Source organism: Galeopterus variegatus, unplaced genomic scaffold, assembly GCF_000696425.1.
Source record: "Galeopterus variegatus unplaced genomic scaffold, G_variegatus-3.0.2 Scaffold2032, whole genome shotgun sequence".
NCBI lineage: Eukaryota > Metazoa > Chordata > Mammalia > Dermoptera > Cynocephalidae > Galeopterus > Galeopterus variegatus.
Window position 1 is genome coordinate 295,884 of NW_007728143.1, and position 14,218 is coordinate 310,101.

Below are 14,218 nucleotides of genomic sequence, written 5' to 3' on the forward strand. Positions count from 1 at the left end.
GGCCCTCAGTCATCTTTAAAAAAAAAAAAAAAAAGAGAAAAGAAAAACTGATTTTATGATTATAATTTTGAAGATACTTTACATATTATTATAATTTCTAAGGGGATCACTGGCATGCTGAGTATTACCTTTTGCATATTTATGACACTGAAGATGCCCTGAGTTCAAAAATATTAAAATGTCACTGTACTAAAGAATCAACATGCGGGTGTTTGAATCAATAATTTAACTATTTTGCTGAAAAGATCTTTTATGTACAAAAAACTATAATATGCATTTTGCCAAATATACATTTACTTGATAAAATGTTTTCAATAAAGCAATAGCTTTTTTGCCTTAGATGCCACAGTGCACAATAAATGTTTTTTAAAAATCAAAAGATCAAAGTGAACATAGTTAAACTATTTAAACGTTGATATCACTGAAATTCAGAATGACAAACGTTAGGCCTTATCTCTATTAACAGATGCAAACACTATCAGAGCTAGAAAAAAATGCATGCCACAGACATGTGCATGAGTAAAAACTGAAATTGTAGTGTAGTTTGAAAACTGAGAATCCACTATAGCTAAATGAATAAGAACTCTTAAACAACTATGTTAATAGGACAAGATCCTTAAATTTTCAGATTTATTTGATTACACAGTGAAAACCCCAGAACTGTGCTTTCACATTTTAAAGTTTTCCTACACCTTTTATTTCTTCAGTGCCATTAAATTTTTAGGTTGTTCTGTTCGTGCAAACGCGTTAGAATTTTCATAACTATAACAACTTTTTTTTTTTTCCTTTTTGTCTTTTTTCGTGACCGGCAACGGATCGCAACCCTCAGTGTTGCGCCTGTACCGGACCGGGACTGGCAACGGGATCGCAACCCTCGGTGTTGTGCCCGCACCTCGCTCAGCCAGTGAGCGGCCGGTCTGTATGTGGGATCCGAACCCTCGGCAGGAGCGCCACCGTGCTCTCAAGCGGCGCACTGTAGCAGTGCGCCACCGGGCCGGCCCAACTATAACAACTTTTAACGACCCAGGCTGTGCTACAGGCTAATAGCATGCTTTCTGCACCTTAGGGTCTTGTCCCTATGGTAGCAGCTGTAACAGGAAGTCCCTGGACTGGGAGGAGAGCAGATCCATGTTCCAGTCTGGGCAGTGCCACTTGTTCTGGAATAAAATTCCTAACCTTTCTGAGCTTGTTTTCTTACCTATAAATGGGGATAACATGTAGACTCTACCTGTGTGTAGAGAGAGCACTCAGTGTACAACCTGGCATATATATGAGGGTACTTCACAAAGTTCATGGAAAGATTCATATCGTCTTTTAATCCTACTTTCCCATGAACTTTATCAAGTACCCTCGCATATACGGTGTTCATATAAACTGTATCACTACCTCTAACGAACTCAGTGAAGAAATTTGAAAGCCTGGGCCTCTTTGGTGATGATCACAGAGTACTAAGTACAAAAGTTAAAACAGTCTGTTTTCAGCCGAGGAGAAAATCCAGTAGAGGATTACGGGAAAAGATACTGCAGAAGAATAAACCCAAAGATTTCAGCACAGATAGAGGGGTGCCTGGAATCAGGGAGGGCTCTTCCTTGGGAAGAGACTGAATGCCCCCTTCCCCTCACAATGAAGCTACTGCCCAGATCTGATCATTACCACCAAAGGAAGAATTAAAATCTCTATGGGTTCCTTCCCCAAGCTTTGTACAGTCGCTTTTTATTTTCCTGAAGCCAGGAAAAGGATCCAGACAAAGAGATGCTATACTCAGTTATCTTCATCAGCCACTCCACAGAGTCATCAGGTAGGTAAGTTCATTTAACAATAACTGTAACATTTCTAAAGGCTGGGAATCTGGGAGGGGTCACATGAAAAAGGCTGTTTACTGTATTCATATTCAGAGCTTCTATTGAATAACTCACTTCCTCAAATTCTAGAGCAGCACTGTGCAAGAGAAATATAATCTGAGCCACAAATGTGAGCCAAAGATATAATTTTACATTTTGTAGTAGCCACATTTAAAAAAGTAGAAATGTGAAATTGGCTTTAATAATATATTTTATTTAACTTGATATATCTAAAATACCATTTCAACCCATAATCAATATAAAAATTATCGAGGTAATTTACATCCTTTTTGTCATCTCAGTCTTTGAAATCTCAATTCAGACTAACCACATTTCAAGTGTTTAATAGAAATGTGTGGTGACTGTACTGAATAGCGCAGTTCTAGAATAACAGATATGCACTAATTTTTTATAATGAGGAATAATCTTTCAATTTTGACACTTTGGCTAGTTTTAATCTCAAGAGATTCAATGAAAAGTGTTCTAAATCAAAAAAAGGGGAGGGAAATTTAATAAATCTAAGAGAAACCTAACTGAATAGCGTGAATAAAATTCTTGATGATTTTAGTCATAGAATTGGGCTACTTAGCTTCATAATACAAAAAAGAATGGTGATTTCTAAGTTTGATCAAAGTTACTAAATAGTTTTCCAAGTTTTTCTCTGGCACTACAATATTTTCCTATAATTATTCCTAAAAAACATTATATTAAAAAGTAGATGTGTTAAAAGGGAATAAAGGAAACAGAGGAACCCAGTTAACACCAACACAAGAAAATAATGAGATATATCCAAAATGTGGGACACACTGAGACAACCGAAGTTCTGGTCTTTCTCAAAAAAAAAAAAAAAAAAAAAAAAAAAAAAAAGTGGGGGACTGTTCTAGATTAAGAAAGATTAGATAGACATGATAGACAAAAGCAATCATAAACCTTGACCAGATTCTAGTGGATTTGGGACACAATGGGTAAATTTGAATATGGATAAGATGTTAGATGATATTAGAGTCTAACTTAATTTTCCTAGATGGAACAGTATTGTACTTAGGTAGGAAAAAGTCCTTATTCTTAGGAGAAGCAAGGTTAAGTATTTAGGAATGAGTTGTCTTGATGTTTACAACTTATTTTCAAAGGTTCAACAAAGGAAAAATATCTATACATATAAAGCAAATGTGACAAATGTTAACAGTTCTTGAATCTAGAATGATCAATATACAGGTGTTCATTACACTATTCAATTTTTTGTATGTTTGAACATCCTCATAATAAAAGGGAAAAAGAAGAGACAATTCTAGATTAAAAGAGAGACACAATGACCAAATGTGCTGTGTGAAGCTTGATGAAATTCTGGTTCACGAAAAACAGCTAAAAAAAGACATTTTGGGGACAACTGAGAAAAGCAGGAAATGGACTAGATAGAACGTGACATTAAAGAATTACCATTAATTTCCTTATGTATGACAATGGTATTATGATTATGTAGGATAATATCCTTACTCCTGGGAGATGAGATACTTGCTGAAGTAGTTAGGGATGAAATGCCATAATGCCTATAAGCTTTCTTTGACATGTTTTGGCAAAAAACAAAACAAATTATACATAAGGGCTATAACCCTCTATCTAACTAGCTAGCTAAAGCAAATATGGCAAAATGTTAACCACTATTAATCTACATGATATTTCATTCTACTACTCTTTCAGATTTTTTGTATGTTTAGAAAGTCTCATAATGGAATGTTTAAAACATTTTAAAGCTAAAAATAAAAAGCGCATATCAACATTCTATTTTTCTAAATTTCAGCAAGTAGGATAAAACCACAGATCAAAACTGCCTGTACTTTTCCCCATGTAGATTCTCGTACTAAAAAAGGACCAGCACGATGTAACCTATCTTTATTTGTGTCCTCTCTGAGGCAGTACACATATGATGAAAGTTTGAATAACCTTGTTGGAGACCTGCAGTGTGCTGACCACAGGAAAAATAGTTGGGCCCTATTTTTAAGGAGCTCAAAATAATATGCTGCAAAATAGTCTAAGGTTTTAATTTCCCAACCAAATTTTCCATTTTAGTTTGGTTTCTGAAGTTTTATTTCTAGCGATAAGGTCTCAAATTTGTCTAACTTAATGTTTCTCAACATTTAAAAAGCCATTCCTTCGATAAACATTAAATCTCACATGTTACTAAGGCAAGAATCACTGACTACTTCCCATTTATCTTATCAGCATTACTAAAGTAAAATGGAAAGATTTATTATTTAAAAAAACTGAAAGATTTCTCTTTGGCTGTGTCCTTATTAAGCTCTTCTAAGAAATTAATTCCAGAAGGAAGTCTTAACAACATTTTTATTTTGATAATTCCCAATACCTGGCCAATGGATAATAACCACCTCCTATGCTACAGATGCCAAAGGAATCCATCAGCAGGTACGAATGATGTTTTCCACAATTTACAAAATTACTGACAGTATTAACTTTCAGCCACTGTCACTATTGTCTACCTTGAACTGATAACTGGAATATAAAAAGGCTCTGCAGCTCAGTACTTAAAAATCATTTACTCCTGTCAATTATCCATCATGTTGTCCCACAAGAGGGGAAATTGTATTTTCTATTTCACAAGTACTTTCATCTAGACTGAAGTTGGAGAGGTTTTGTTTTAGTAGTGGGAAAGCATTTGCATTTAATGTATAAAGACAAAACAGGATTCCCCAGGGAAAGAGAGCAATAAAAACAATAGTAAAGAAAAAAATAAAAACATCACAGACAAATGATTTACATAGTTGATGTGGGGCTGCTTATTATCACTGAACAAAAAATAAAGAAATATATTCTTTAGTTTCAATTATTTCTGCCATATCAATACATTCTGAGAATAAAGATAAAATCCCATAAAATTGAATTTTCTATTAAAAGTATAAGTTAATGACATTTCACAGCATTTCAGAGAGGAAAAAAACAAAACAAAACATGCCAGGCTGCTGAGTGTTATTCAAAGGCATAAACTGTTTATTTTTCAAATGGTGTAAACAACCCTCTTTTGCAGATATTATATTTTTATCACCAGGTCTGGTAACTAAATCTAGGAACTGTTTAAACACAAAAGGTGTCAGCCAAGCTTTCCCTGTGCTTTCTAGAAAGAAGAAAAGATACAAGAGGTAAACAGAGCCCCAGAGGTAATCATGTGATTAGAAACCAATTAAGTTAAGCAATTACTGAAACTGCTCTCTCTCCTTTGGGCAAGAAAGGATCACAAGCGAAACACCGATATAAAGATGAAAATGCTTACATACAAAAAGGCCAAGACTGTTTTGGAGAAAGACTGTTTTTTAAGAGCAAACTATTTATATGGCCAAACGTGCACAGGGATGTTTGATCAACGTAGATGGAAGATTTATAGTCTACTTGTTTAGAAATGCCAAAATGATGTTTTTAGACATATAACATATGTTTTCACGGTCAAATTTAGTTAGTATTAACAGTGAAACAGGGAAAAACAGAACTAGGTGAGAGTAGAGAAGAAAATCACCACTAGGGCCTATTGGTTTTCAAGAGCTATTTTATGTGTCCTTACTACATTTTAGAGGAATAAGAAACTGTATTAATGTATACCATGTAAAACTATAAAACTCCTCTCAACCCCAATTTCAGCATGTATTACTTAAATTAATTTTTAAAAGTGCTTGTCTAAACCCAGTACAGGGCCGGCCTGTGGCTCACTCGGGAGAGTGCGGTGCTGATAACACCAAGGCCATGGGTTTGGATCCCTATGTAGGGATGGCCGGTTAGCTCAGTGGTGCTCACAAAACCAAGTCAAGGGTTAAGATCCCCTTACCGGTCATCTTTAAAAAAAAAAAAAAATAATAATAATAATAATAAACCCAGTACAAATCAAATTACTTTGTGAAAAGAAAAGCTAAAACAAACTTGTACTATTTTGCATCAAATAATTGTGCTTCAATTTTAAAAGTACTTTTAAAATTAAACTATTCTACTACCTACCTGGTTCATCTTTTACCCACAAAATATATTCTTAAAAATCTAAATGCACAAGCTACAACATATCAGGCTTCTTATACATAAACTATTCTTATAAACTATTCCTTTTTTGGCTCCTGACCAAGTCTGGGAATCTTATCTATGAGAATAAAGACATATTGCCTTAACTAAATGATGAGTCTATGGCTCATATTGTCTACTGCTTTCAAATGTACCAACCTTCTCAAAAACACTGGATGGGGTCATCAAACAAAACCTGATGTTCTGAATGATGGTATCGGTATGTCTCCAGCGTCTTCTATCATGCCGCAGCCAAGACTGCACAGCCTCGTACAGTTCTATCTCTGGGAACCTGCTCAGATGATCATTATCCAAATAAGACATGAGCTTCTCAAAGCTCAGATAGGACAGGAAGTCAGGCCTGGACATGAGTGGCACAAAGTTGTCTAGCAGAAAGGCGTCCAACTTCTCCCTCACTCCCTCGATGTTTACACCAAAATCATCTAAGAGTCTCATAATTTCTGCACAATTTTCTAAGCAGATTTTTGCTAATAGAAAAGAGCAGCAGAACTTCACCACTTCTATAAGTTGAACATACATGGCAGCCTGAAGAATCTCATGAACAGTATTCATACTCAGTTCTATAGTTCCATAGTACATAAATTGAAGGACGTGGCTGAAACCAGTAGCAGTAAGACCTTTTAAATGAATTTTGTCCTGATCTCGTTCCCTCATGTCTGCAGTAAACATAATTCTGAAGTAATCACTCTGGGTGGCCAAGAGTGCTTTGTGGGCCTGGAACTGATGGTCTTCAATAACCAGAGTGACATCAAGAAGCAGTCCCTCCTCATACAGTGCTCTGAACCCAGCAGAGACACTGGTGTCATGGATGGAGGAACAGAATCCTTCCACGTCCCCTGCCATGAATCACCTGGAAAAAAAGTAATCAAAGAAAACAGTGTTAACCATGTCCATGCATTCAGAAGACATTATTAAGTTAGAGTTTTAACAATTTTTATAATTATATCAATTCTACTGTCTACATCCTAAATGTACAAGCCCTTTGGGAGAAAACAACCTAAAGGTTTGCAACCTAACCTGGGGAAAAGAATCTATTAAAGACGTATCAAACAATGGTAAATTGTTAACTTACAACCAATATGTCTATCCCGTTGATATCACAATGTTCATCAAATATATATAAACATGTTCCAAAATTAGCAACACAAAAAAGATTTTACAACCAAATACTAAATTATGAGAAAAACAGACAAAAAAGAAATTACACCAAAAATTACACTTGAAAGCTTCTAGAGGGCCGGCCCATGGCTCACTTGGTAGAGTGCGGTGCTAATAACACCAAGGCCCCGGGTTCGGATCCCACATAGGGATGGCCGGTTCGCTCACTGGCTGAGCGTGGTGCTGACAACACCAAGTCAAGGGTTAAGATCCCCTTACCGGTCATCTTTAAAAAAAAAAAAAAAAAAAAAAAAAGAAAGCTTCTAGAAATTTACCAAAAATGATGCCAGCAATCTACCTATTCTGACAATGGATATTTATTAGATACCAGTATGTAAAAAAACCCCAAGCAACTGCAATATACTGAGTGTATCTTCAAAAATTAAATATACATGTATTTGCTTAGATGAGGAGAAAGTCTGGAGGAATATAAACCAAAAAAAAAGATGTCCCTAGGTAGTGGGATTTCAAGAGAGGTTTATCTTCTCCTTTTTACTTACCTCATTAATCTTATTTTTTAAAAAAATGATGACATATTGCTTATGTATTTTAAATATAAATACATAACTTCAAAGGAATTTTAACCATATCTTTGCATATCTGAGAAATGAAGCTAAGAAAGTGGAATTGTAATTGGATTACTTAAGTAAAGCAGAAAAAAATGAATTCAGTCTATTAGACTGTTTATGAAGCGAAGTAATTTTCTCCTTTTCACACAACCCCTGTCCCCATGCCATCTAGCCTCTTAACTCTCATTCTTACACAGCTCCCAGCTTCTTCCCCAATGACCCATTCTCCATTCCTGAATTCCCTCCCAACCCTTTCCACTGTGCCTGTGGAACTTTGCTTCAATGTAAACAAACTCCCCCACATGCTCATGCTGGTCACAGAAATTTCCCTTCTCAATCTGACTTAAATAAGACACAGTCTTCCTCAAATTCACAGCTTCCAGGCCTCCTGCCTCCTACCCCTGTCCTTGACCCCACCCACCTTAGAAAAAAATACTCTTCTAGAGTTTACAGACCACCTTTTAAGCCTTCTCTTGGCTTTCTACTTTCCTTTTTGTAAAATCTGGCCTTTGGCTCAGATAAAAATCCATCTTCTATTGCCCCTATTCACTTATCATATGCACACCACACCGCCTGATCAATCAAATCACTCTCCCACATTTGCAGGTGACTTTGGCACCTGGCTGAGTCATCATCTTCTTCACCTCTTCAGAGTTCACAAAAAATCATCTATCCAAAAACCAAGTGTCAAAGGTCCCTGACCACCTCAATTCCTACAAACCTCCCCCCTTACTCCATTGCAAACCCTACTCCTAAACCCTCTGGATCTGGCCCCAATCCAGAACTGGTCCACATCTGAAATCTTAACTGTCACCTTCCCACTTAACCTTCCTCCTTTCTTTTCACTTGGTCTAACATCTAACTTTACCTCTGTCCTTCTCCAGCTTAGACCTTCCCATATCAGAGCAACCACTCTCTTGCCAGTGTCTTCATTTCCCTTACCCCTCTGCCTGTCCTCCATATCCTGCCAAACCAAAACTATGCTGATTGGTCCTTTAATCTGGGGTAGACCTTCAATGCTCCAGGGCAGTTCTGTCCTTTGAACAGTTGTGAGGGTTGGTGTACACCGATGCACAATGAAAGATGTTCCCAAACTAAGGACAACTGATATGGACAAATCTCTGGGATGCTGCAGCCATTATTAAAGCACTGTCTAGAAGACCTCATGACTTGGAACCATATGTTTGAGTTATTTGCTGAATCACTATCCACAGACCATGTCAGTCTAGAAGAGCACAAATTTATTGACAGCCAACATCTATGGCTCTGAATTCCTGCCAGTTACAATGCTGGGACCCAATCTCCCAAGTTCTTTCCATCCCCTGGTTGGGTGTTTGGATGGACCATAAGCCCTCCAGTGAAGGATCTGGCACCGCAGTCAACTGCTGTCATCTGCTCCACCTCCTTCTTCAGGGAGGCCCTCACTGCCAATCTTACCACTCTATTACCACTACCTCTCCCTTTACTTACTAAAAGGAAGAGCACCTCTGCGTGCCAGGTGCTATATTAATTATGGAGGTATGTTCAGGAATCCCCTCTGTACCCTGGATTTGGCTGAGCCCCCAGTTGCTGAGAGGGAAAAGCAGCTTCCATGGACATGCTAAAGGCACCACTTCTCCACTCTCATGAGTAGGCCATCACTAGCTTTACTACGTTGTTTCATCAATATGTTGTCTATGAAACCCTATATTTAAGTTCTTGAGATATTAATCCACTGATTCAACAGTTATCCCAGCCTGAGTTCATTTCAACAAAAGAACTTGTTAATAAATAAGAAGAAAGTCTGAAAGGATAATATACCAAAAATATTTTAAATGGCTATCTTGGGATGGTAGAGTAACAGGCAGTTTTACTTTTCTTCCCCTTCATATTTGCTAATCTGTGTTTTCTAATCTATCTGCAATGAAAGTGTATTCCTGTTTAAAAAAAAAAAAGTTCATTAAAAAAAATCTTAAAAAGCCCCTAATTGCCAAATCTAATAATTGCATCCTCGTCCCTATTTACCTGGATCCTTCTGTAGCATGGCTTATGCCCTCAGCTCATCACTGTCTCAACTCCACGACACTGTTCTTATTCTCTTCCTGTTCTTGGGCTGCTCATTTTTCAATATCCTTCATGGACTCATTTTTCTTGACTTGCCCCTTAAACATTGATTCTGCTCTTGCCCCTTTTCTCTTCTCATCTAAATGCTGTGTCTCCCTAAATGATGTCACCTAAACGAATGGTTTCTACTAAGACCTACTTTCACCAATACCTTGAAAATCTTAATCTCTGTCCTTACTCCAGTCCTATAAAGGTTGAGCATCCCTAACCTGAAAACCTGAAATGCTCCAAAATCCAAAACTTTTTGAGTGCAAAGGAAAACTTTCTGAGCAAAAGGAAATGCTCATTGGAGCATTTTGGGTTTCGGATTTTTGGATTAGGGATGCTCGACCAGTAAATATAATCCAAATATTCCAAAATCCAAAACATTTCTGGTCCCAAGCATTTTGGATAAGGGATACTCAACCTGTATATGTTAAATTGATTGCCTAGTAGATACTTCTGGGTGCCCCATTTTGAGATCTCAAAACCAACACATCTAATAAACAGAATCATATCTATCCTCCCTGGAACAGTTTGTTCTTTTGTATTCTCCACCTTATCAAGAGGCATTCTAGGGCTGGCCTGTGGCTCACTCGGGAGAGTGTGGTGCTGATAACACCAAGGCCACGGGTTCGGATCCCATATAGGGATGGCCGGTTTGCTCACTGGGTGAGCGTGGTGCTGACAACACCAAGTCAAGGGTTAAGATCCCCTTACCAGTCATTTTTAAAAAAAAAAAAAAAAAAAAAAAAGAGGCATTCTAGGTGCCTCTTTCTTCCTATTTGTCCCTTAACTTACCTTTAAGTCCTACTGATTCTACCACATTAACTGCCCACTTATCTAAGACAGTGAAGTATGCACAAGATGAAATTAATATCAAATTTTATTAGTATTCCATAAGTCAAAAGCTATATAATTTCATTTTGGAAAGGTAGAACACAAGAGGGCTGTCTTTAAGACACAGTAATCAATGCTTGGAAGAACTACTTTACAAACACATTCAGGATTAAAGTAAGCTATCAGTTCAGTCTTTTTTATCTGAATTATTTTTAAAGGTAAAATTAATGAGCTTGGAATTCTCCAAGTGATATAAGGCCTATGTACACAAATGTGTACTGGGAACAAAAGGAACCTCACACAGTATAGTGTCTGAATAACCAAACGTTCTGGTTAATAGAGGGCTATTGACATCACACTAATTACCAATTTTCAAAATAATTAGAAAAAAACATAACCAATGAAACTGGATAAAAATGTAATATTTCATTACCTTTCTCAGAATCATTATGGTCACCAATTACTACTCTGGCTTATCAAGATGTATTGGTCACATTTAATGAAGATTTAATGAAGAAGGCAGGATTAGTGTTCATGTACTTAAGAGTACACTGCTTTGTATTTCATTAATGTGTTATTCTGACAGTGTCTAAAATACCATATACTTTGCTTCATGTCAAAGTAATCCTCTTGGGGCCGGCCCGTGGCTCACTCGGGAGAGTGTGGTGCTGATAACACCAAGGCCGCGGGTTCGGATCCCATATAGGGATGGCCGGTTTGCTCGCTGGCTGAGCGTGGTGCTGACAACACCAAGTCAAGGGTTAAGATCCCCTTACCGGTCATCTTTTAAAAAAAAAAAAAAAAAAGTAATCCTCTTTACTCAACAGTTATTGCTATCTGAAAAGGTCTCGAGCAGCTAATATTCACCTTTCTGAAAAACATTCTGTCTAAAGGAAATTTTTAAAAGGTGATACTACACTTTCTCAAAAAATGGTGGAAATATCATAGGGCAAAAAAGCAAGAAAAAAAAGAGGAGGAGGAGGAGAAGGATTGATAAACTGTGAGACAAAGACCCCAAATATCTAAGGACAGCACCTGCTTGAGTGCCCAGTACTCTCCTCTGGGCACCCAGCCGTTGAGGGGGATTCCTAGCAGGTAGGCTCCCACTCTGTGATCCTGGCCCCAGATGCAGGTCAGACCGGGGTGGGAAATATGAATCAAGATGAACAGTCTTTTGGGGCCAGCCTGTGGCTCACTTGGGAGAGTGCGGTGCTGATAACACCAAGGTCACGGGTTCGGATCCTTTATAGGTATGGCCGGTTTGCTCACTGGCTGAGCATGGTGCTGACGACACCAAGCCAAGGGTTAAGATCCCCTTACCAGTCATCTTAAAAAAAAAAAAAAAAAAGATGAACAGCCTTTCATCAAGAATTTAGAGAACGGAAAGGAAAAAGAGAGAGAAAGAAAGGGAAAAAGAGAGAGACGTGCACTGACTGTGTATGACTAGAACTGGAACATGTCAAAGAGCAGCTGTGGGCACCCACTTCTGCCTGCCATGTGGGTTGAGTATCAGAGAAAGGCAGTCAACTGAGAAAGAAGAATAAAGCCAAGATGAGAGGACAGAGAGTGCCCCTTAAGCCTCCATTTTCCCAGTCTCTAGCTCTATGCTTGTCCCTGGGTTCTGAGAGAAAACCTTACATTCTCAGAATAAATCCCCACTTTTTACTACCTTGGGTTGATTTGTCCTACTTATAACCAAGGGTTCTAACTACTATTTTTAGGACGGAAATATCTATACTTTGATTAAGTTACTCAAACTTTCTTGGCCTTCTCTCTGCATCTGTAAAAATGAAGAGCATTAGACACGATGACCTCTAAAATTTCTTTTAGTCGTAGAATTCTCATTTATTCTACTTTTTATATGATTTTATGGCTGTATAATGCACTTATACAGAGATGCAAAGTAAATAAACATCTACTTTTAAAGTCTTAGCAATGCATTTGTGAAGTTTACCTCATCTAAATCAACTCCTAAAACTAACTTGTGATAGCTGTGACATATGCAGTAACTTCCTTTCTACCTAAAAAAGCTTTCTACCTGAAAAAAGCATCTATCAACAGACGAACAGCTTCATAGCAGCAGCAATATTTTACACATTTAGGGGAACTGTGTGTGTAAGCAGAAAACAATGAAATACTAAGCGATTAACTGACCAACATGATAGTCTCTAGACAGAAGTAGTAGGTTACAGAACAGGTCTGGAGTCTGATGCCTAGGTTCAAATCCTGGTTCTGCCTCTTACTAGCTCTGTGACCTTGGAGCTAGCTACTTAACCTCTCTGTAATCTAATGTCCATGTCCTCATCTGTAAAATGGGGGTATGGGTTGAGTATCCTTTATCCAAAATGCTTGGGACCAGAACTGTTTCATGTTCCAAATTTTTTCAGATTTTGGAATATTTACACTACACTTACAGGTTGACCATCCCTAATCCAAAAATCTGAAATGCTCCAATAAGCATTTCCTTTGAGCGTCATGTTAATGCTGAAAAAGTTTCAGATTTTGAAAAACTTTAGATTTCTGGATTAGGAATGCTCAATCTGCACTAATATTAACAGAATCTATATCATAGGTTGCTGTGAGGATTAAATGAGTTAATATCAGTAAAGCACTTAGAACGGTGCATGGCCTTTAAGTACACCATAATGTTAGAGCTTATTATTATGCCCCTTCACTTGGTGCTACGGGAGCCAAAATAATAAACTCGAGTTAAATAATAAACCTGACCCAGTTAACTTCAAAGAAACTCTTCTCCCTAGCAACAGCACTTCTAACCCCAGCCAGCCTTCTCAGGAAAGTCTCTCAGGACACAGGCCAACTCTAACTCAATAGATGAAGACACTAAGGTCCACAGGTGAACTGACTTTTTATTAAAGACTATACAACTAGTTAGAAATAGAGTTATGACTAGAATGTGATTTGCAAAAAATACAACAGTGTGATTAGAAAGAGCAAAACCTTTGAATTCAAAGAGTTCTGACTAGTACTTAACACCTGTGTGACCTTGGAGAAACACTGTTAACTTCCTGATCTTGGTTTCCATCCATATATCACGATTAATAAAATACTAATCTTATTATTGAGTTGGGCTGATGATTAAATGAATTAACATAAGTTAAATATCTAGCCCAGAGCAAGGTACCCCACCAGAGGTCGATCAGTGCTGGCTTCCCTCATCCAACTCTCGCCTAATGCTCTTTACCAACCACGAGACCACTGGGACTTGAGACTGCTCAATCTCTTCTCTACAGACTCCATGTGTCCCTAGGTTTTATCACAATTCACGTTTATAGAAGATCAAAAGACATAATGGTTGTCAAAAACACTGGACCTCATTTTCCAACAGCACTGTTTTCCATTTTTTTCTCATCATGCAAGTACAATTTTCTAACTTTACTAATGGGCTATTTATGCTTTTTGGCCCTAACCACAGTACACAGTTATTCTCCATATTTGTGCTGTTCAATATGGAAGCCACCAGCCATGGGGCTACTGAGCACTTTAAATGGGGCTAGTCCAAACTGAAATGTGCTTTAAGTGTACAGGAGAAAAAAAAAAAAGAATGTAAAATAAGTCATGTAAATTTTTATACCGATTTACATGTTGAAATAATATTCTGGATATACTAGAGTAAATAAAATATATATATATATA

The 14,218-nt window shown here is 37.5% G+C and overlaps 1 protein-coding gene across 1 annotated transcript in view; it reads right to left on the reverse strand.

Annotated features, from left to right (window-relative positions):
• KLHL15 (kelch-like family member 15) overlaps window positions 1-14,218 on the reverse strand; it is a 39,974-nt gene that overhangs the window by 18,109 nt on the left and 7,647 nt on the right. The window contains exon 2 of the mRNA XM_008580136.1: window positions 6,054-6,765. Within this exon, the coding sequence (XP_008578358.1) occupies window positions 6,054-6,758 (705 nt within the window). The 5' untranslated portion in view covers window positions 6,759-6,765. The remainder of the gene's footprint in view (window positions 1-6,053; window positions 6,766-14,218) is intronic.